The 24,199-nt window shown below is 42.3% G+C and overlaps 1 protein-coding gene and 1 long non-coding RNA gene across 2 annotated transcripts in view; both read left to right on the top strand.

Moving 5' to 3' along the window:
- The first annotated feature begins 1,246 nt into the window (after positions 1-1,246).
- Positions 1,247-4,063, top strand: LOC115304604. Its single transcript, XR_003914522.1, has 3 exons — positions 1,247-1,379; positions 1,842-1,967; positions 3,950-4,063. It is a non-coding gene; the product is annotated as an uncharacterized LOC115304604 (long non-coding RNA).
- Positions 4,064-8,905: 4,842 nt separating this feature from the next.
- The window catches only part of CUBN (cubilin), a 270,536-nt gene continuing 255,242 nt past the window's right edge, over positions 8,906-24,199 (top strand). The window contains exons 1-8 of the mRNA XM_029955578.1: positions 8,906-9,247; positions 9,881-10,010; positions 11,164-11,259; positions 11,821-11,859; positions 14,382-14,483; positions 15,611-15,714; positions 21,543-21,669; positions 22,645-22,807. Of these exons, the coding sequence (XP_029811438.1) occupies positions 9,135-9,247; positions 9,881-10,010; positions 11,164-11,259; positions 11,821-11,859; positions 14,382-14,483; positions 15,611-15,714; positions 21,543-21,669; positions 22,645-22,807 (874 nt within the window). The 5' untranslated portion in view covers positions 8,906-9,134. The remainder of the gene's footprint in view (positions 9,248-9,880; positions 10,011-11,163; positions 11,260-11,820; positions 11,860-14,381; positions 14,484-15,610; positions 15,715-21,542; positions 21,670-22,644; positions 22,808-24,199) is intronic.

Genomic DNA, 24,199 nt, shown 5'->3' with positions numbered 1-24,199 from the left:
AAAATAGACTGGAATCAAATAATAGGGTTACATTAGAGTAACTGAATTCTAAGTTTTCTTGTTTATACTTTGCAAACTGAATATAATACAGTTACATTACCTTTATAATCAAAAACTTTGTTTCATTCAAAAGCAGTAGTCGATTCCAAGTCTCAAGCGTGGAGTCTGGTCATTTTAAACTAGCTTTGAAGTCGCTACTCACTGCTTCATTTGCATTCTGACGGTGCATTCTGACGGCGTGTAATACAGTCTTATCCCCAGACTCCCTAATCCAAGACGCTGCCTCTTACTCTGTTCTGTTTCCTCAGTCCCTCCCTCAGCAGCTGACAAACGGTGGATCCCTAATAAATAATTGTCCAGTTAATCAGACTTGAATATGAGGACGCTGCGTTTTCTAGAAGAATCATTATGGTTTTTGATGACCTGGGGAATCGTTGGAATCATTCTATCAGTCAGCCTAAATAAGAAAAACACATTAGGTTTTATACGAAAAGTATTTAATACCAGAAAACTCCTAGGGACTTGTTTATGCCTCCTATAAACACAGTCCAGGCTTTGTTGACAAAACCTGGTTGAGCAGTACTTCTGCAATAAATACAGCCCAAGCTTCTATATATAAAAAAAATACAAAGGGACAAAGGCTTTGGGTTTTATAGATCGTGGAGTAAGGGCACTGAAAAGAACCGAGAGGTGAGGTCATCGCATCCTTCTTCCTGCCCGATGACAACACTTTCTATCTTCCCACAGATCTGTGTGGCACTTCAATTAACGAACCTCCTGGGAATGATGGGGCTTTGTCAGCCTTGTGAAAACACCCCGCCCGTGATAAATCGCATCAGTGAAGCAAAGCCTCCCATTGCCAGATAAAGATGCTTCTGTGTGCTTCTCCACCATTAAAAGCACAAGAGGCAGAGTTTGTAATGTGCCAAGCGACCCCAAACTCTCCCTTCCTCCCTGCCCCCTGCTCAGTGGCGACAGGCTCACCTCACCTCTCCTCTTCCATCGTACACAAAATATGTAACAAGACTGCGTTTCCCCCTTTTCAAAGGATGGACTCCAATACAAGTTGCAAATGCTGGCCGCCTGGGCATCCAAACCCCTCATGTTCAGTGTTGGTATAACCTGGCATTTTTCTCTGTGGTGTGAATCACGGCGTCCGAATCTTTCATTCCATTGCCTTGTTCAGAGAATTTCAGGAGTCACCAATTAGAAACCTTATTTTGTTCTTTTCAGGTTGTCTTGGGACAGGAATGTCAGGAGGGGTTAGCCGTCGTACGCAGCAAAGGTAACCTCCACATCACTGCTTCGCACCTTCATGGAAATTAAGCTCCGATGAATCCAGAGACGTGCTGAAATCCTGGCGTCAAGAGCTTGTGGAGGTAGAGAAAGCTGTTTTGTGTTTTCTCAGTGGCTTTTGGAGCCATGAATCCTAGCAATTTCTGGTGCCTCTGGTCTGCGCCTTATCTTTGACACGTCCTGGTCTCACAAGGGCACAAGAGCCCCTAGTACATATTTTAAGTTTTCTAGCATATTATGACACGAGGTTGGGTTAACATGCAGATTGTATGTGTACGTGTGTGTACATGGGTCATTAGCATCCCTGTGCTCTGTGTCTGGAACCATATTACATTCCTTCCTCCGGATATGAATTTTCTGGTAATATCCTTCCCGTTTATGTAGGGATTATCATACTTTTTAAAAATCTGAAAAAAAAAAAAAGCCAGGAAAGTCCTCCAAACTCTCAACAATGTGTAAATTTACCTTCTCAGGAAAATCTCTGCCAAACCTGAATTATTCAAATGGTAATGATTAACTCATAATTCTTTCCCATTCTACTCAAGGATAATTGCAATCATCATCGTAATGAGCGTGGAGAACAAATGCCTGGATTATGTTCCCTGACTTAAGACCACACCGCATTCAGAAAGATCAGTTCATCACTAGTGGATCTGGTAATTTCCTAGGAGGTAATGCATTTCCCATAAAATGAGCAAATGAATGGTTTTAAACATATTCCAATTTCCATAATTATTTTATGTAATCCTTCATGAAAATTGAATAGACAATTGTATTGCCTTGAAATTTTGTAGAAAATCACAAAACTAGCATACATAAATGTGCCCTTTTAGGCAGTGTTTATGTCCCTGAATAAGAGAATGAGTTAAGTGTCATACCGGTTATGGGAGATCATTATATTCACCAGTGTTTCCATTAATGGCTAAAAACGCAGATTAAATCTACAGTGTTCTCTTTTAAACTGATGTGAAAATTAAAAGGGACCAAAGAACGCAGTAAAGCCAGGTCGGAGCTACAAAACGGGATGGGAACTAGGCCTGGGGTGTGCAAATCCCGCCGTTCCTCTCCCAAAGCTCATCTGTTTTTCCACCGTCTCCTCACTCCCACACAGACCCAGCCGCCACAGATGAGGTCAGCTGGCCTTCCAGAAATAACCAGTGTTATTTCACTCGAGACATAAGAGCCGCTCCCGGTGGAGTAAATAAAATTTTCAACCTGCCAGTTAAGGTCCTCAGTCAATGCCCCCACCTTTACCCAGCCACCTTTCTCCAAAAGAGATAAAGCTACTATGTTGATAGTCTGCCCAGATTAGGTTTAGAACCTTCCTTGCCGTTTGGTACAACTGTTTTTCTAATAGCATTTTGGTATATATTCTGTCCCATGTTGTCAGACGCATCTTTATAATGTGCTGTTAGAGCTTTCTAGATGCGTACATATGCCTTTATTCCAAACTACAGAAGGTCATGACCTTTACTTCTTTTGAATTTTCCTCATTGTTGAGGATCTCATAATGTCTGCAATAAATGCTTATTAAGCATTATTAAGACTCTAAAACAATGGGATTTGGATGAGGCCGGTAGGAATGGAAAATGAGCCTCAGCATATAAAGTAACTGTTATCAGAATTACATTAACATGGTATTGAGGTACTCTCCAGGAATTTGGAGGAAAGATGGAAGGCAAGGGTCTAATGAAGTCTGTACACTTAGCAGTAAAATTTCCAGCAAACTTTCCTCATCCGGGTATAAAGCTAGAGGATTTTTTCCCCTGAAGAACGTGAATGCCCCCAGGGGGAAAATGGATATTTGGGGTTCCTCAGTAAAACTGCCAAGTTGTCATTCTGCCACTCCCGTGATAAAATTTACAGTTACAACACCATTCACACGCCCAGAGCTTATCATCCACTCTTTACTGTTTTATTCTTATTTTTAAATGGACACAAAAGGATCGACAGGCATTTGGGGAAAGCCTTTAACACAGAATAGAAAGACCTAATAAGCAAACAGGAGAAAAAGAGCTTAGAGAAACCAGAGAGCATGTGGGAAACAGGAGAAAGCTTCAAAAAGCAACTATAATATTTTTCAAGTAATAGGAGATGTTACAACTATGAAACAAAATAAGAAAGTGTCTTTGAAATTAAAAATAGGAAAGCCTTTAAAATAAAATAAAAAAATAAATAAATACAGGGGTGCCTGTGTGGCTCAGTAGGTTAAGCATCTGACTTCAGATCATGCTCTCATGGTTTGTGGGTTCAAGCCCCGCGTCGGGCTCTGTGCTGACAGCTCAGAGCCTGGAGCCTGCTTCAGATTCTATGTCTCCCCATCTCTCTGCTCCTCCCATGCTCATGCTCTGTCTCTCTCTGTCTCTCAATAATAAAAATGTTACAAAAATTTAAAAATATATAAACAAATACAAAAACTCTTCACAATGTAGAACCAAAGATAAAGAAGTATAAAACAGAAAAGAAAGTTACGAAAGATTACATGAATGTAAGAAAAATAGAGAAATGGAAATAAAGATGCAGCTCTGGAGACCATAGGACTCTCTATTGAGTGAAGATGCCCTCATCCCGCTGGGAGAGGGAAGGAAGAACTTTGTAAGATTCAGATTCACGGGGTCCAAGAATGAACCTGAGGGTTTTGCATTTCTGACAGGCTCCCGACTGACGTCTGTGCTGGCTCTGCGGACCACGATTTGAGGAGGTAGCAGGCTGTAGTTTGGGCCATCTCTGGATCTTCCCCACACCCATCATCGGTGACCAAACCACTTGCGGAGTGAGGCCCCGGGGCAGCACTGGGGTCAGGTGTCCCTCCGCTCTCCGGGCATACAAATCCGAACTCACAGTCTTCTCTGCAAAGCCTCATTCCCCTGATTATTCTCTTACTCAATTAGCAACACCTCGATCCTTCCAATTTCTCAAACAAGAGACCTCAACATCGGCCCCTCCTCCTTATCTGCCCCAATACTTCTTCGAAATATCCTATTTCCTAAATATTTATCTCACTGTTTCCTGCTCTCTCTGCCACTACCCCCAGTGGGGCCTTCCCAGTTCATGGCTCTTCAACTCTACCCCAACTTCCTCACTAGCTCTGGGTCTGAGACTTGTCTCTCTGCAATAATGCTTGTTAAATACAAAGGTGACCATGTTAATCTGCCTAAAACACTCTCATAATTCTTCATTATTTAAAATAATGGAGCTCCTTAAAATTTCAAGGACATTTTTGAAGGACACTTCAAGGTCCTTCTTGATCTGACTTCTTGTCTATTTTAGAAGTGTCATCTCCCACAGACCCACTGCTCCGGTCTAACTAGAAAAGCTTTGGATGTGCCATTTTCTCTGTCTGAAATTCCCAGTCCTATTACTTTACCTGGAGAACTGTTCATTCTGTAAGACTCAGCTGGTCTCCAAGGAAGTCTGCATTGCTCTTCCCATGTGAAGTTAATTCTAGTCCTTTTACTGTTTTTCTGTTTCTTCCCCCTCCCCTCTTTTGTCCATATCAGTGTCTGACTACAGTGATCCCTTGTTAACCAGCAAGTTTTCTCATGTAAAATTTTAGTGTATTGGGATTTCCTTCTACATATATATTTTTTAATGTTTATTTATTTATTTTTTTTTTGAGAAACAGAGAGACAGAGTGTGAGCAGGGGAAGGGCAGAGAGAGAAGGAGATGCAGAATCTGAAGCAGGCTCCAGGCTCTGAGCTGTCAGCACAGAGCCTGACGTGGGGCTTGAACTCATGAACTCCGAGATCATGACCTGAGCCAAAGTTGGATGCTCAACTGACTGAGCCACCCAGGTGTCCCATTCCACATATGTTTTTGATGACCACAGAGTTTCCTTTGTGCATTGTGTTGGGGATTATTAAGAAGAGTGAGGACTGAGGATTCAGAATGGAAAAAGGAGCTGAATGGATGACACACAGAAGGAGCGAAGGGGGGTACAGAGATGTCTTGGAGAAGCTAAAGGAGGAAGAAAGGAAACGATAGTTCTAATTCTTACAACTGGATTCTGGCAGTTTCGTTGGAAGAGAAAGAGGGGGAGATGGGAGGTGCGACTTCCATAAGGATTGAAGTGGAGCCAGAGGGAGAGGTAGGGAAGGAGACCATGGGGCAGGTTTGGGAGTAGTGATGATTAGCAGCACGCTGACACGCAGATGGAGAAAGTGATGCAATCCTACTCCGTAGACCTCACCTGAAGTCCCTGATGCATGTCTCTATTCTGGAATCCTCGTCCAAAGGAGGAGGGATGAGACCCCACTGATTTTCCTTGTACCCAAGATTTTAAAATCAACTGTGAATTCTTCTATCACTTCTTATTTTAATCAACTCAAACCCAAGTGGTGGGAGAGGAAGGAGAAGTATTATTATATTTATTCACAAGATAATAGCAGTTTGTATTTAGTGGACACTTATGTGCCAGACACCAAATGTGCTAACATTTTATACACCTTTAGTGCTGTGATGATTCTCTTTCTGCTGATGAATGAAAGGGGCCACATGGTTAGGCAGTGATGGAGCTGGAGTTTGAACCCAGATGAATGAGCTTCAGAACCCATGTTCATAACTCTTCAACCATGTGGTGTCCCCTAGATACGACCTTGAAGGGAAAAATCTGCAATGTATTTCACTTGTTTTCCTGACATTTTAAGTGTGCCTAATGCACAAAGGATGCATATAGGATTTGTGGAATGCATTCTGGGTTAGGGAGGAAATGTGAGCTTTGCTAGTCAATGAAAAACAGGGTTTTAGGTCCATAGAAAGTTTACCTAGAAAGGGGTGATTATTCACCTTCTAAGTCTGAAGGTCTTGGATTCTAAGACTATTTTAAATTGTCTTTGCAGAAGAAATTCTCAATAAGGCAAATCAACAGAATGCATGATAATGCTGTGGAAACAGCAATTGATTTTTATATTTTTATATTCCTTCCACTAAGTCATCATATGCAGACGGTCTAACTTATCTTTTGATGTCAGCTAGAGCTGAGTTGGTGAGCTGGATGTAAAATTCTCCAACTCAGCAAAAGTGAGTCAAACCTTGCAAGGATATTTCATGTTTTGTTTTGTTTTTGTTTTTCTAAAGTGAGGGACGATTAGGAATTGTATGCCTAGATCAGGAGCAAAGAAATTATCCTTACTCTGTTTAATAATGAACCCATCTGTAACACAGGAAAATCCTATAAAACAGGAAGTTCTTACCGAAGTCATGCTGGAGACCTTTTCAATTGCATGGCAAGATTGGCCGAGTACAATGATCTTCAGGAAAATACAATCATATAATCATGAAAATAGTTATGTTTATAGCTCAGTGGAGCAGAATTGTCCTTTGTGTTGTAAGATTCGAACCCATCTTGTTTTGTCCGCTTCTAAGTTAACAAATATTTCACTATGTCATGCTTTCCCCTGCGCTCCCCCAAGTTGTTAAGTTTTTAAACAAAACTCGGACAAATGTAACACCGAAGGAATGTATTCAACTGGAGATAACCATTATTGTATTACATCCGTTTCTTAAAACAAACAAAGTAACAAAGCTCAATGCGTGACCTCAAGTAAAGAGCATCTTGCCAGGTAGTTTTTGTGGCTATATTTGAATAGAACAGGTGTGAAGCAGAGTTAGTTTCTCTATTATATCAACTACACTGCTTTATGTAAGGGGGTGATTTTAGGTAGATACCATCCAAAATTTCCGATGGCGCTTCCAAGTTTTTCACAGACTCTTTCTGAATTTTTGAAAACAGTGAGTCTACAGGCAGAGTCGCCTTTTTTATTTCTTCTATAGCAAGGGATTCCCATTCTGTCTTTCTAACTCTGGTTTATGCTTTTTTTTTTTTTTTGAGTTTATTTTGAGGGAGGGAGGGGGAAGAAGAGAGAATATGAATGGGAGAGGGGCAGAGAGAGAGAGGAAGAGAATCTCAAGCAGGCTCTGCACCATCAGCAAAGAGCCAGGTGTGGGCTCAAACCGATGAACTGTGAGATCATGACCTGAGCCAAAATCAAGAGCCAGATGCTTCACCAACTGAGCCACTCAGGTGTCCCTGGTTTCAATTCTTTTTTAATTGTAAAATATATGTAACATAAAATTTATCATTTTCATCATTTTTTGATGTTTTATTTATTTTTGAGAGAGAGAAAGACACAGTATGAGTGGGGGAGGGACAGAGTGAGAGGGAGACAGAATCTGAAGCAGGCTCCAGGCTCTGAGAGCCTGACACAGGGCTTGAACTCATGAACTGTGAGATCATGACCTGAGCTAAAGTCGGAGGCTTAACCAACTGAGCCACCCAGGTGCCCCTTATTTTAATTATCTTTAAAGCTCAGTGACATTACATACATTCCTGTTGTTGGACAATGGTCACCTCCATCCATCTCCAGAACTTTTTTTCCATCTTTCCAAAGTGAAACTCTGTACCCATTAAACAGCAGCTCCCATTTCCCTCCCCGCACCCCGGAACCACCATTGTACCTTCTGTCTTTATGAATTTGACTCCTTTAGTTTCTTCATGTCAAGGAATCATGCAGCATCTGTCCTTCTGTGTCTGGCCTGTTTCACTCAGCACGATGTCTTCAAGGCATCTGTGTTGTAGCGGGTGTTCATCTTGTTGCTTCCATATTGTGGCTCTTGTGAATAATGCTGCTATGAACATGAGTGTACAAATATCTCTCTGAGTCTCTTTTTTTTCAGTTCTTTTGGGTATGTACCCAGACGTGGGATTGCTGGGTCACAAGGTAATTCTGTTTAAGATTTTCAGGAATTGACAAAAAAAAAAAAAAAAAGATTTTCAGGAATTGCCATACTCTTTTGTAGTGATTGCACCATTTTTCACTCTCACCATGAGCCCACAAGGGTTCCACTTTCTCCACATCCTTACCAGCATTTGCTGTTTTTGGTGTTTTGTTTGTTTGTTTTGGTAGTAGCCAACCTAATGGCTGTGAAGGAGTGTCTCACTGTGGGTTTGATTTACATTTCCCTAATGAATCATGATGTTGAGCATCTTTTCACTTGCTCTTAGGCAGTTTGTACATCTTCTTTGGAGAAATGCCTCTTTTCTTTACCCATCTGAAAACTAGGTCATTTTTTGTTGTTGTTAAGTTATGGGAATTCTTTATATATTCTGGATTTTGGCCTCTTATCATATATATATAACTAGTAAATATTTTTTTCCTATTCTGTGAGTTGGCTTTTCACTGTGTTGATGGTGTCCCTTGGCAAACAAAAGTTTTCTCATTTTGAAGTAGTCCAATGTATCCATTTTTTGTTGTTGTTGTTGTTGCCTTTGCTTTTGGTGTCCTATCCAGAAAAATCATTGCCAAGTCCAGTGTTATCAAGCTTTCCCCCTTTGTTTTCCTCTAAGACTATTAGCACCTGTATTTGGGGATTTGATTCATTTTGAATCATTTTTTCTATATGGTGTACAGTATGGTCCAACTTCATCTTTTTTTGCATGTGGCTATCCAGTTTTTTTTAGTATCATTTGCTGAAAGGTGTCTACTTCTTTGTTTTAATGTTTATTAAAGCTACTTCTGAAGCAAGGATTGCTTTAGTGGATGTTTCCAAAGCAGTTTGTTACTGTTTCAAAGGTCACACAGATAATGATTAAGTTGTGCATCACTTAAAAGTAGATTTTGACCTCTCACAAGTTGAAGAGTACTGAAGATCTAAGATCATTTACATCCCTCCAGAAGGAAAAACAGCACAGCCTTCCAGGGCAAAGAAGAGACAACTGGAAAGTTGCAGGATATTCCAGAGGCCAAAGTTCATCTGCCTGGTTTGCTTTCTCTAAAATCCCACACTCGACTGGAGTGGCTTCCCTCTTAGCGACATCCCAGCAGGGTTGGTGAGGAATATGCCCTCACCTTTTCTTTGGGGTTTGGTTATTCTGTTGACATTTGCCGAATCAAATGAGGAAGCTGGAGGGCTTGAGCTGCAGCGACAGAAGAGAAATACTGACCTCCAACAGTAAGTAGACACATGCATTCTCACTGCTGAGGGTGTAGGGCACGGGGGTGTTAGTTTCCACAGATGGCCGGATTAGCAAAGGTGTCATTTTTCTTGATGAAAACGAGGATATTAAAAACAAATAGGGAAAAGCGTTGAGACTGATGTATGGGATTATCTTCTTTATTTTTTTTAAATTTTTTATGTCTTTTATTTATTTTTGAGAGACAGAGAGAGACAGTGCGAGCAGGGGAGGGCCAGAGAGAGAAGGAGACACAGAATCTGAAGACAGGCTCCAGGCTCTGAGCTAGCTGTCAGCACAGAGCCTCACGCAGGGCTCAAACCCACGAACTGCGAGATCATGACCTGAGTCGAAGTCGGACGCTTAACCGACTGAGCCACCCAAGCACCCCTGGGATTATCTTCTTGTACATAAATCATTCACTTGCCATTTTGCAAATAAGGCAAATAGGCAATTACTAGAAAACACCTCTAGAAAATTTGCAGAGAAAAAAATGGCAGAGGAGCAGAGAGAATGTGGTTGGGGTAACCACAAGGCAAAGGTGTATGCAGTCTATGTACGTTCAGTGAGACATTTGTTGTTTAAAAAATCTTTGCTAATTATGGATGCCTTTTCTGGTTCGATTTATATAGGCCTCGAATGACTGCAGAGAGGGGAAATTTAGTGTTTCTTACCGGGTCTACTCAAAACATTGAATTCCGAACTGGATCCCTGGGAAAAATTAAATTAAATGATGAAGACCTTGGTGAATGTTTACATCAGGTAACACAATGGAAATATATCTAAGTAATTTTGGGTATTCACGTATGGCCACCTAATTCAAGAGGTCTATACGAATCTGTACCTTAAATCTTTAGCCCAGGGAACATAGCCAGCGGTGAGGTAGAGCCTAGTGAAGAACAATGCCCTAGGGTTAGCGATGGGTAGCAGGAGTAATTCTAGTAGGAAGTGGCTCATTGTGGGGTTTACCTGCCAGAGAAGGTCCACAGGGTGCTGCTGGGACTCCGTCACATGAGGAGCGAGGAAGGAAGGGGCCAGAGGAAGGTTTGGATGTGACAGCTTGCTTCTGCCAGAGAACAAAATGGGCCAATTATCCTCCTGCCTTACTCAGTGGTTTCAGTGTTCACTATTTAGTAAATCGCGCTGGTATATCCGCTGCAGTGTTGAAAGCTGTCATTATTTAGAGCTTTCTGTGGGCTATCCATTGTGCTCAGCATTTGGTCTGCATTACCTCCTCCAAGCCTCACAACTACCCTATGAGTTTGACTTTATTATTTAAAAAATACTTTCTAATGTTTATTTATTTTTGAGAGAAAGAGAGGGAGGGAGAGAAAGAGAGAGAATGAGCAGGGGAGGGGCAGAGGAAGGAGGGGGAGACACAGAATTCCAAGCAGGCTCCAGGCTCTGAGCTGTCAGCACAAAGCCTGATGCAGGGCTCGAACCCATGACCGCTAAGATCGTTACTTGAGCCAAAGTCGGACTTTTAACTGACTGAGCCACCTAGGCACCCCTGGCTTTATTATCACCCCATTTGTAAGGGAGGTAAAGGAAACATTCAGCCGCACAGCAACTTTCCCAAGGACACCCAGTAAATGACTGAGTCAAGATTTCAAACCCAAGCTGTCTGATTCCAAGCCAGGCCTCCTAACAAGCACTCCAAACTGTTACGAGAAAAAATGCAAATGGGAAGTACCTTGATAATATTTTTCCTGAAAGGGGTACATGGAATCACGCCACGGCTATTTTAGTCTGGAATTCATTATACATGATATTGTTTTGAATTTTATGATGACGGGCAAGGTCTTAGTGCTTAACAACAGAACGGTACTCAAATTTTAAAAATTTTGTATCTATGACATATACATGATTTTTCACTAGCAAGCACTCCCCTCCTTCTTTTTCTTTTTAACATTAGATCCAGAAAAACAAAGACGATATTACAGCTTTGAAAGGGAGTGTTGTCAGTCTGCCTCAAAATATCTCCGGTCAAATCCATCAGCTTAATTCTAAGGTAAGCCTGACATGTACGTCAGTAGAGCAAACGGGCTCTCCTTGATTCAACTTTGTAAGCATCCATTTTTGCAGACAATATACTAACTTTGGGTCCTCTTTGGAAATTTGGCATTGTAATTATGGGCTTTTTGTTTAAATGACACAGCTCTAACAGGGGACATAGAGGCAGCAATGGGCAGAAGGTTGACAATGTTTTACAAGGACTTGTTGCCTAAGTAGGTCTTGCTCTTGTTCTGATAGAAGCTTCTTATTGGTGAAGTGAATGAATCACTGTTGTTTATGAAAAGCCCAAGTCACTGTGTGCAGAGTGGCAATGAAGCAACTCAGCTGTGGGTTGTACTTCTTTTAAAAAAAAAAAAAAAGCCTTAAAAATAATCTATTTGATGGAAGAGAGTAGGAAGGAAAGAAGCCCGGAGAAGAGAAGGATGAGGCTGGAAAAAGCAATAAAAAGGAACAGACAAACAAAGCGAGCCCGCAGCAGAGAGTGTTAGGAAAATATGCCAAGGGACAGGAGCACATGTGAAATGCTAACTGATGCTTTCTCTTCCCCACCGCTTAGCTCGCAGATCTGGAGAGAAAATTTCAAAGCCTACAGCAGGTAAGTCCCGTAACAACTACCTGGCTGACATCTTTCCCTGGCAATGCACTAGAACCATTGATGGAGCTGGCATTCTGACCCATGTCAAGGACTTTGCTCTTCCCACAATTCAATTCTCACCACAGTCTATGCTGCCCAGGATACAGATGAGGAACCCCAGTGTCGCATAAAGTAACTGGCCCCGGCTATCTGGCCACGTGAAGCATGTGGGCACGTGACACCTTCTGACTCTGAGTTCAGTGTTTCACATGCTCTTCCTCTTAACCTCGACGCTCTTTGACCGTGTTGTGTAGGCCTACGTGTGACCGCCCGGACTTGCTGATTCCGGCATTCTGGACTGAGTGTCCAAAGTGTTGCATCTTCTCCAATGTTAAACCCAGAGGCTTGGGGTGTATCACAAAATATTTCAAATTTTCATAAAAGTGCATTTGCTGGTAATTAAATTTGAGCACCCCTTCCACAACTTTACTAGCACTTTGTAGGACCAGTGCTACCAGTGTCGTAAAACTAGTCCTTGTAATTTTAGACTTCTCACCAGTTCTGAAGTTGGCTGGTGTTATTAAGATTTTCATGGAAGCTACAACCTTCTACCCAGAGAGATGCACAGAATGTCCCCATATTAAAAGTTTTGAATAAAAGTAAGGAGATTCTAATGGCGCCCAGTGGCTCAGTCGGTGAAGCATCTGACTTCGGCTCAGGTCATGATCTCATGGTTCATAGGTTTGAGCCCCATATTGGGCTCTGTGCTGACAGCTCAGAACCTGGAGCCTGCTTTGGATTCTGTGTCTCCCTTTCTCTCTGTACCTCCCTACTGTGCTCTGTGTCTCTTTGTCTCTCAAAAATAAATAAAAAGTTAAAAAAAATTTTTAATTAAAAAAAAGGTAAGGAGATTCCAGGTTAAGAATCCCTGTTCTAATATTCTGGGTCTCTTGTGAGGATACTTCAAGTGTTACCCTCTACTTTGGTGTTTTATATTTGTCAAGCAAGTTCATGGATATCTTCCTCTTCCTGACTTTGATAATAAATTGCTCCTCAGGCTTTATCTTTTTAGGGACTAGTTGAATGAATGAAAACAAGCAAGGAATCATGGGAACAAGACACAGTACTAGAGTTCCAGTCTCCTAGAGTGCTTCATTATTCCTGTGAAGGGTCAAGAACTGAAGGCCATGGTCAAATTACTTCAGAATGTGTCCCTCTCCCCATCCTCCAGGAGGAATTTTTTTAATGATTTTTGGATATAAGTGCCTTTTATGCATTCCGATGCGTCAGGCGCTCTCTGAGTGCCATAGTTACCATCATTCCTCATTGTCTTCCCCCTGACTGCTTACTGATTCCATTTCCTGCTGGGCCCCCATAGGCTTTTGGGTTTTAAAACCCCAGACAACTTTGCTTTTGTATGCCAGAAAACTTCTAATGAGTTGTGGTTAATTTCCTTAATAGTGTCCTCTGATGAGCAGGGCTAATTATGATACTGGCACAAAGACAGATGGAATAATGGTAGAAAACAGAGCCCAGAAAGAGACCCCCACAAGCATGGTCACCTGACCCTTGACAAGGAAGAGAGATGTGTTTCACTATACACCATGCTAGTCAGTGGGCTACCCTCTGGCTCTCCATTCCATCTGTAAAATGAAGGGAACAAACATGACTTTCTCTGTGAGTCACTGAATAAAAAAAGAATGTAGTGAATAATTTGCTCCTATTTTAATTTAAAAAATTTTATTTTTAGCCCCATTTAAAAACAGAGAATTAGACTATGATTAGGCAAAGTTAATAAAATGGATTTTCTTGCATAATCTCATGTCTTCTCTAAAGAAGTTTTCTGCCCCCTGCCTCCCCCAGAGGTATCACAAAGCTTATGAGACCGGAACAGGTAGCTGACATATGGTAAGATTCTCCAGGTCGCATAGACAAAGGCAGGTCTGTTTGTGACTCTGGTCTGAAGGTAGTCATGTGAGCCCAGGAGTAGAGCGTGTATGTAAGCCCACATTTCAAACAAAGGGACTCGGGGTGAAAAGAGTTCAGTCGTCTTTACCCATGGGAGGAGGGGTAGCAGCAAAAGATGATCAGATTTCAAATGCTTATCTGGAGGTACCAAAGATAAGAATAACAGCAAAAGAACCGGAATTTCCATTGGTTTTCTTCATACAATAGGAATGTCCATTATTATTCCCAACCTGAAATCTTTACTCTTGTCTACCAACGTATGTTTCTCAGCTGAACAATGCTCTTCCAAAGAATGGAGCGAGCATCTACTCCCCTTGGGCCTCATCCCATCCCTGGTTAAATGCTTGTAAATAGCGAAGGAAAATGCATAGGGACTGGTAATGTGAAACGCTTTGTTGTTTTTCTCATAGCAGAGTTGATTTGAAGAACTTGGGTAGTTGATTTAAAGTATGGAGGATGACTCTTACTCGAGGAGGAGTGAAACGTGTTTTGCACGCGCACCTGCACTGAAACGTGCCTTTCTTTACTTCCTGCTGATGTCCGATGGCCTCGCTAACTGCCTGTCTTTGTTTCAGATGGTTGACAAAAAGGTCTGCAGCAGCAACCCCTGCCAAAATGGTGGCACCTGCCTCAATCTCCACGATTCCTTTTTTTGTATCTGCCCCTCACAGTGGAAGGTAAGTCACTAGATCTTTGGTTAAAAATGATGGTGAGTCAGCATCGGTGGTTTCTTTGGAATCATTCAGACATTCTTCATTCTCCATCCAAAGTTTCTAGGATTCTGTGGTCTCCTGAATCAGAATGAATTACACCACGTATGCCAAAACCCAAACGGTGGTGAGCATGATTATATAACCTACTGAGCACTAAGGGATCGCTTGACTACAGAATTACATGGAAGGCCTGATATATTGGCTAGCATCAATTTAAATTATTCAGCACAGAAAGTACTAAATGAATCTTTTCAAAACTTTTTTTTTGAGAGAGAGAGCACGCATGAGTGCGTGTGCAAGCACGTAAACAGGGTAGGGGCAGGAGAAGGGGGACAAAGGATCCAAAGCCGGCTTGGCTATGACAGCAGAGACCCCGGACTGGGGCTCTAACTCAGGAACCATGAGATCATGATGTGAGCTGAAGTCCGGTGTTCAACCAACTGAGCCACCCAGGTGCCCCGGTACTAAATGAATCTTGACATAGTTGTGTAAATATTCTTGCCCTCTTCTATTAATGGTGAAAATGTTCCTGATTTTGTATTTAAGGAGAAATTAAGTGACTGTTTCCAGGCATAGCTTCATAGTCACATAAGGATTACTTTGTATAGGGATTCTTCTAAATTTTTTTTAATGTTTACCTAGTTTTGAGAGGCGGGGAGAAAGCAAGCGAGTACCCATGTAGGGGAGGGGCTGAGAGAGAGGAAGACACAGAATCCAAAGCAGGCTCTGTGCTGACAGCTCAGAGCCGGACACAGGGCTCGACACAGGGCTTGCAGCCATGAACTGTAACATCATGACCTGAGCCGAAGCTGGGCGCTTAACCAACTGAGCCACCCAGGTCCCTGTACAAAGATTCTTCTTGTGAGACTGGTGATTTTACCAAGAGCTCTTTGGCTCTCTTAGGCCACATCTGACTTCAAGAGGAAGGATAAGTGGATATTAATTAGCATTAGTATTAGTGTGATTGTATTTTGCTTAACTGGAGACCTCTTTACTGGGCATATGTAAATCCTTAAACATATCATATGAATATTGGCCCCAGATGCTTCTGTGACCCGTGGCACCTGACTTCATTCTTTACATGAATGCAGGGTCCTCTGTGCTCAGTTGATGTGAACGAATGTGAGATTTACTCGGGAACACCCTTGGGTTGCCAGAACGGAGCCACGTGTATAAATACAGCAGGCAGTTACAGGTAATGGTCTGCTTCCCTTCCCTTCCCTTCCCTTTCCTTTCCATTCCATTCCTTTTCTTCCCTTCCTTCTTTCTTCCCTTCCTTCCTTCCTTCCTTCCTTCCTTCCTTCCTTCCTTCCTTCCTTGCTTCCTTCCTGCCTTCCTTAGAATATGTTTTTGAAGGACTAAAACATCCCATAGTTAAGAGCATCCATGACTAACCATCTTTATTACCAGCAATAGATGTTCCCTGGAGAAATATATGACTCTTACGTAATAATACATAACTATTTATTTAGATGAAGAAAAGCTTGTGCATCCTCAACTCTTACCCCATGAAGAAATCCTTTCCCTGGAGATGAGGCTGAAGAGTTAGTAAGAGTCAGAACATTGAAGGGGCTGCTGTTGGAGAGCATTTGGCAGAAGTGGGCTACCCCACCGTACCCACGAGCCCCTGATGCACTCATTCATTCAAGAAGTGAGCTGATAGCTTGAGTAAGGGTATCTTCCTTTAAGTGCCATGTTAAATGTTGACCATAACAAGATCAGAGACTGAACTGAGGTTTTCTCCACATAGTTAACTTTCATAGCCTTTCCGCAATTAGCCATGAGGCCCCTTACCACAAGCATCACAGAATTCGTATCTTCTCTTTTGACTTTCTCTGTCTAGAGTGTCCTCCTACTCAGCTCAGCCATCACCCTCTGTAAGAAAACTTCCCTTCCCTTACTAAGCTGAGTGACGCATAACCACACCTCCAGGTTCCATCAAACTGTCCGAGGATTGGTTATTAAAGACATAGTGGCTGACACGTTATCTTTTAAAGTAAAATCAAGTGTATAAATTTTTGGCAGATCAACATCCAACTTACTTTTGTATAGTTCCCTCAAATCACCAAGAAAAGCCAAAAACAATAAACACCAAGCAACTCTAGACATTATTTTTCCTTCTATTTTTGGTTGGGCTCCTGTATTCTATGATTATTAAAAGGTGAAAAAAGTTGATTCCGTTATAACATGAACAAATTCTTTCAGTCCTCAAGGGTATAATCTCCCCGGGGTGAAGAGCACTTATTTGCTTTCTCACTCATGTCTCTGCTATCTTGTTCATGCATTCCCTTGTAACGATACCCATTCTATTCTTTCCAGCAAAAATGGGTGCAGTAATTTTTGTATTTTCTCATCATCTGTCAACATGCTATTTTCTCAAAAAGCAGTCACAATCCTTCTCTTTTTCATGCAATCGGCTCTTTTGTTCTTTTTTCTGATCTTAACATTGTTTGCTCATTCCAAGTCACAAACTGAATTCATTCGAACTTCTGATAGGTATTTTCATGAGCTTCGCCATTGTGCAGAACCAAAATCAATCACCTCTGACTTAAATTAAGTATTATTTTATTACCTGAGACTTGTGCTTTCAGGACTTGGTTTCTCATTTCAGTGAACCCCCTGATCCCTGCTTTTATGAGCATTCAAGTTTGGGTGAGATCCAAAATGCAGGTCTAATCTTTCATTCCCTTGAAAGCATTATCTCCTAATGTTGTTTATGGGCACTTATCAATGAGAATTGCTGCATGGAGACACTGGAGGAAAATTATTCCTAGAACTAATATTTCATTGCCTTCCTGATATCAAGGAATGTCCTGGAGATTAGATCTTGCTCCTGGTCTCCCTTTATCATCACTGCGTTGTGGGGTCTTCAAAGCCAACAGAATAACAAAGATGTGCAGCTGGTGGGGGAAGACCCAGAGACCAAGCCAAAATTGTTTTGTCCCCCCCCCCCCAGAAATTATTTTTACTCCTGCAAAATGGAAAAGGAAAAAAACCCAGCATAACTATTTGCTGCATGAAAGGGAGTAGAGTTCTTTTTCCAGGTATAAACGTGAGACAGAAAGAGAAAGAGAGAAACATTTTTATTTGTTGAGAGCTACCTAAATGGCAGCTTCAACTTTCTATGAGCAATATTGAATTCTCCTTTGCACCTTCCTGTCAAAATGCCCAAGAACTCATTGTGCTGACTCTGGAAATGGTTTTGGTTTCTAGCCTCTGTCCTTCATAGATTTGCTGGAGGACAGATAAGAACAGAACATTTAAATCTGGCTTCTTCCTCTTTTTTTTTAAAAATATAATTTATTGTCAGATTGGTTTCCATATAACACCCAGTGCTCAGCCCAACAAATGTCTTCCTCTTGATATGGGGATACTTTATGAAGCTCTATGAATTCCAGCTGATATCTATGGACTAAACAGTCCTATTCAGGCATTTGATGGAGTATTTTTGGAGGGATAACAGAAAATAGAAAAATGTGTCTGAGCGTAAGACTAAAGGCTTGCTTTGTGAAATCTGTGTAGTGAAACAGAGAACATTTAGATACTTTCTAGTAATTATGTTCTAGTAATTATGTGAGATTAAATGCCCCTTAATCAGTTGCTTCTTTGAAGCTAGAAAACCATTCGGGAAACTTCAGCACACATTTGCTACAGGGAAATGAGCCACTATTGAATAGTCTGGATCTGCAGAAATGTGTTCATGGCAAAGGGTTTGCTCTGGATTTGGGCCCTTCTTCAGCCTCTAACTCTTGGAACCCATTTACTTGGGGAAGACAAAGGAATCTTTATTTAAAGGGATTAAAAATTCCTAATTATAAAGATCTTTGAAAGATGAAGCACTATGCAGATACTAATGAATTGGAAGCCCTATTTCCTAGGAAACTTTCTGGTAAAAACTCCTTTTTTCACCCAGTGATGAAACTAGAGCCAAGAGACCATTTTCTGTTTCCAGCAGTTCTCATGGCTGGAAGTCTGGCCCCCCAAAAGCTTCAGACAGCGAACAGATAATATTTTGCCACTTCCGATATTGCTATTGCCTCCTGGTTCTGAACAATTGATGTTCATCATTCTCTTGCTTACTCTGGATTTAAGACCGCCCTTGACATGCAGATTTGCCACGCACCGCTGGTGTATGCCATATACACTCAGATCTAGAAGGCTTTCTAGGAAAAAAAAAGCTGAGCTTGTTCTTTGTTTTCTCCGGGAGCCCAGTGATGATTAGCATACTTTATTTCCACTGTGATCACTGGTGGGTTTTTAAACATGCAGAGTTTAAATGATGAGGATAATCTGGTTTTAGTTCAGATGGCAGTTAGGTATTAAACTCATTAACCCTCTCAGTGAGTCAGTTATGTTAATATTGAACCCTGGACTCTAAAGCAAGTTAAACTATGACTTTGAAAGTGTATTTGACCTCTTCTCAATTACCGAATGCACTCACAGTGCTTTTGAAGACTGACAAGCCCAGTTTTGTTCTGCCCGAACTAAATCAGCGATAGAAAGCCATGACAAAAGTGACTTCTGCAGGGAGCTACATAAATCATCACTCTTTTACTTTAAAGGTCACAACCAGATGCCTTGAGAATATATTTTTCATGCAACCACTGTTATGTTAAAAAGACAGCCAAAAATGGAACGTTTTCAACTAACTGCCTTTCAGAACGTGGGAACGTGACACAGAAAAACATGGACGCAAGAGCGATACAGACTTAGGTTTTAAATCATCTTCTGCCGGTTTCCAATTCCGTGGCCTTGGGCAGTGTGAGCCTTGCCAGTAAAACAAGATTAATCATTGTCTTTGAGGATCATAGCAAGGAAGCTGGTGGTATACTTGGCTGCCTTCCCTGCCTCTGTCTTCTCACATTAAGTTACATTTAAATGAAAGAAATGTAAATGTACTTTGTAGTTCTTTAGCGGAGAGTGTGCTATCAAAATTCACTCAGTTTCTCCAAGTGAGAAGGAGAGAGATAGAGAGGATTTAACTGCAGGTCCACAAACCAGAATCTCCTCTCCAATCTTAAGGCATTTCCCAATAGTAAAGCACTTAGTGATAAGATAAAAACGCAGTTGTCCAAGCGCTTCCTACTAGAAAAGGTCTTTAGGCCCCAAGGTGAAAATAGTGCTCATAGATTGGCACTATTATTTTACAAGAAATGGTGTTGTGACATTGCCTAAGGTGAACAGTTAATAGTATCAGGGTTTAAAACCAGGCAGTCTGGTCCCATCAGGTCTCAAGTACACAGATCTCTTACATATGATAGGCTCAGAAAGATAGTAAAGTTGGTTTAAAGATTTAAAAAAAAATATTTGTTTGGTGGGCAGAAGTGGTGGTAGAATAAACTTTTAGCAAGGAAGTTACCTGGATCAGATGCTCAAATATATGAACTAGTGTAAAGTTCTGTAATCTCCAAGAATCTAACGAAATATCCTGAAAGAATAGTCTGTGTGAGAATGGGCAAGTGAAGGAAAAAGGAAAGGGGGCATGATAGGGAGAGTGTGGAAAGAGAAAGATGAGAGGAAGATAAATAGTTATGCACAGGGAAGAATAAGTGAAAATCATCTATTGCTATTAGTCTATGACCTTGTCTTCGGCAACCTTGGAATGATCATAAACGCAATTTATTGATGAGCCGATTTTGCACAATGATATGTTGATGTTGAAAACTGCATCGGTCTTAATTATACCAAAAAAGTATTACTCATTTGTCTGAAATTCAGATTTAACTGGGGATTCTGTATCTTTATTTGATAGGTCTGCCAACTCTGTAGTAAGTACCTGAATGATACCGTGTTCTAACCCTCCATCTCTGGTCACATTCAGTGATGTCTTCTTCCTTAGAACCCACCTAAAGGTGCCACCCCAGTAATTGTTTCTGGAGCCCTCCATGGGCCGGGAGTGTGGCTCTTGATGTTTTTCAGCCATTCTCTCATTTCCCACACTATCAGTCACACATGTGTCTTCATCTTTGGACATCAGCTAAGTTCCTAGTGCCTCAGTAAGATTGTTGAAAGAGCTTCTTTACCTTATAGAATGGCCCCTTTTCTGGAATACTCAGAAACAAGTTCATGGCCATGTAGGCCCTCCTCCCTGTTCCTTGTCTCTGACCCTTGTCCCCTCTGGTCACCTTCCTCCAGGAGAGCCAATGCTGCTCAAGGCAGGCCAACGGTGACTCTGCTCCTAGCTCTCCACTCCATCAAATGCACTCAAACCTGTGAAAAGAGGCTTAGGCTCTGTGACCCCTCCACCTGCCTTTCCCATACCTTCCACATGCTCTCTGAAACAGCAATAATGATAGAAAGCTAACTCAGCAATCTTAAGAATTACAACAGTTTAAAACGAATTTCCTTATTTGATTGTTACTGAACTGAAATCTTCCCAACGCAAAACACCCACTGCAAGCTTGGGTATTATGTAAAATTGCATTTGTGACTTACAAAGTGGCTATGAAAGAAATGTTATTACGTAAACTACATCTCTTATGGATTCAACTATTGCCCTTTGTAATATGATCATAATTATTGCATACTCTGAGACATGGACATGCCATTGTCTGTGGAGTTATACAATTCCAGAGAACTTTTGGGAATATATCTGCTCAGTCAAGGTCACCTGTGCTTACTGGAGGGTCGGGCTGAATGGATGATGAATGGACTTGTTGATCTCTCCCTTTACCATCCCCAATGAACTCCATCCCTCTTAGTTTATGGATGTCTGACCTTTGAAAGTGCTGCTTGATGACCTGATACCAGAAGAATTTATGGTGGTAGTCTTACCCAGATAGTAAGTTGCGCCTCTCTCGTCCTACATGAGAGAGATAACGCATTCACTTAACCCACTGCTTGAAGCAGAGCAGAGTGATTTTCCTCCAAGACTCCAGCCAGCAAATCTGGTCTCCTCGTTTATTATTCCACGTGAATGTCATTGCCTTGTAGTTGGAATTATTACTTTTTTAATTGCTGCTAAGAAACAGGCACTTGAGTTGAGGCACAAGCCCTGACCTTGTGCTCTTCTGTGACCAACAGTTGTCTCTGCCACCCTGACACACACGGCCCACAGTGTGCATCCAAATACAATGACTGTGAAGGGGGCTCCAAGGCGCTCTGCATCCACGGCATCTGTGAGGATCTAGTCCGAGTGCAGGCTGGAGAGGTGAGTCCCTCCCAGGATGTGGCTTCGTGGAGGGTGTCACGGTTATTATTAGTTTCTCAGCCTGTATGTCTGTGGAGGAGCAGAGCTCTGGCAGAGCTGCGGAGAGGAAGGTTCTTCCTGCTTTCCGGCAGGGCACAGGCGAGGAAAAAGATGAGAGTTGGCCATAAATAAGCAGAAAACTGGACCCAGAGGTGATATCGTTGTGGAAATGACCGCCATGTTTATTTTTACTTCATAAGTCTCTTTGTGTGACATGACTCTCTTGGCCTTGTGGGTTGTAACAGTGACGAGACATGGAAACACCAAGGCCCATCCTTGGTGGCGGTATGCAGTTGTAAGGCATCTGGATTTTTTTTTTCTGGCTCCAGAGTGCCTTTGAGTGCGGGACTCTGAGCCACCTCCCTGTGTGCCCCCTGTGCTCTGGATTCTGACAGCCTTGACTCCTGACCCTCAAGGTCACCGAGCCCCTCCCGCTTGGCCTTGTCTGAGACCTTCAGGTCTTTATTTCTAGTTCTATATATATATTTTTACCGCATTGATAGAAACTGGTTCTTTTCCAGTAGTGGTGGGAGGAGGGCGTGGCTGGGAGGGGAAGGAAAGACTTTCAAAAAGGAAACAAATATAATGGATTTTCCAAGGTCTGTGCTTCCATGGGTGTTTTTCCCTCTAAAAACATAGCAGGCTGAACGGATTGACTTTAATTATATTGACTTACAGTTCTTGATTGTTGTTGCTCTCTCCCTGGCATCTTTGGGGCAAATTATAGGTTTTCCTTATTCCGAAATGAAGATGTTTCTCTTTTTGCGTGGTCTGGTCTAAATGCTTAATCATATGGGAGGAAAAAGAAAAGCCACTCAATTGGCCGTATGGAAATGATCGCTTGAGGACAAACAGTTGGGGGCCTGGTGAGATCGTCAAAGGCTTTTCTTGCTCATTCTCCTGATTGCCTTATTCACACTCCTGTCATTCCGCCAGCCCAAGTACAGCTGCATCTGCGACGCGGGGTGGACGTCCACGCCGCACAGCACGGCCTGCCTGCAGGACGTGGACGAGTGCAGCCTCCAGCCCGGGCCGTGTTCCGCGCTTGCGCAGTGCTTCAATACCCCGGGCTCCTTTTACTGCGGGGCCTGCCCGACAGGTACGTGGGCTCGGCCCCGCCCAGCCAGCCAAGGTGCCAGGACACCTTTGCTTCCAGGGCCAAAAGATGATGAGATCGTTCGCAGGAAGCATTCCAATCCCATTCCACATTCTATGCCCCTACATCCACTGCAGGCCTCTTCCTGCAGCCATAATTCCGCTACAGAAATGAGAGGGTCGGAGCCAAACGCTGGGGGCGGGGGTAGCCAGGAAGTTGGTGAGGTCAAGCGTCTGATCGCCAGATGCCCATCGGCTGAGGGACCTACTCTGGTCCCACCTTACTGGCCAGGTGTTTGTACTTGGGCTGGTTATTTCACCTCTTAGTGTCACCTCTAGAGCCCTGAGTTCTCACCGCGTGTGTCCCTGGAAGGCCCTGTGGCCTTGCCGTAAAGAGGGGTGTCCGGCTCTAGCTCCGGCACAGAGACCGAATCTCTAGGCCGACTCACTAAAAACATAGATTCTGGACTCCGAGACTGCCTGGGTTTGAGTCCACACTTCATCTCTCACCACTGAGATCATTATCATCCATTCAGTGCATATTTGCAGAGCCTACTCTGAGCAAAGAATGCACCTGCTGGGTGCGCGGGTCAGCAGTTAACCAGACCTCGGGGAGTCTCCAGGCCCGTTGGCACTCTTCCTGGCTTGTTAGAAAGTGGGGCATGTAAGAGAATACAAGAGTAGCTGCCGTTCTTTCATGAAAACCCTTCTGAGACACTGCCCTAGGCAAGTTTTGATTCTTGCAACCAATGCAAAATTAAGAAATGTTAGGAATTAGTATTATTCCCACTTGAAAATGTAAGATCTTGAGGCTTGGAAAAGGTAAAGTACTTGCGCCAAGTCACATAGTCAGGATTCAAACCCAGATCTGCCTGTCTGAGCTGAACCCTGAATGCTCCATTGTCCTGTCTCATCAATGGAAGCCCACACACCTGTTGCTTCCTTTTGTGACTTTTGGTTTAGTGACTTTATTCATGACACAGTTTCAAAGCTTGTGTAACTAGAAAGAAATTGAAAAAAAACACATGAAGACTTTTTCCCTCTGAGGTCTCAGGGTCAAATAAAATTAGCAAATAACCACATTCTTGAAGGTAATTTGACAGTGACAGTCTTTAAAAACAAGAAATCATGGGGCTCTGGGGTGGCTCAGTGTGCTAAGCATCTGGCTTCAGCTCAGGTCATGATCTCACAGTTCATGAGTTCGAGCACCACTTCAGGCTCTGTGCTGACAGCTCAGAGCCTGGAGCCTGCTTCAGATTCTGTGTCTCCCTCTCTCTGCCCCTTCCCTGCTTGCACTCTGTCTCTCTCTCTCTCAAAAATAAATAAACATTAAATTAAAAAAGAAAAACTAGAAATCAGAAAAATAAACCATTTGAATTACAGGATTCTTCTTTAT

The sequence above is a fragment of the Suricata suricatta genome, chromosome 10 (genome assembly GCF_006229205.1).
Source record: "Suricata suricatta isolate VVHF042 chromosome 10, meerkat_22Aug2017_6uvM2_HiC, whole genome shotgun sequence".
Classification (NCBI taxonomy): Eukaryota; Metazoa; Chordata; class Mammalia; order Carnivora; family Herpestidae; genus Suricata; species Suricata suricatta.
This window is presented reverse-complemented; position numbering and strand designations above follow the sequence as displayed.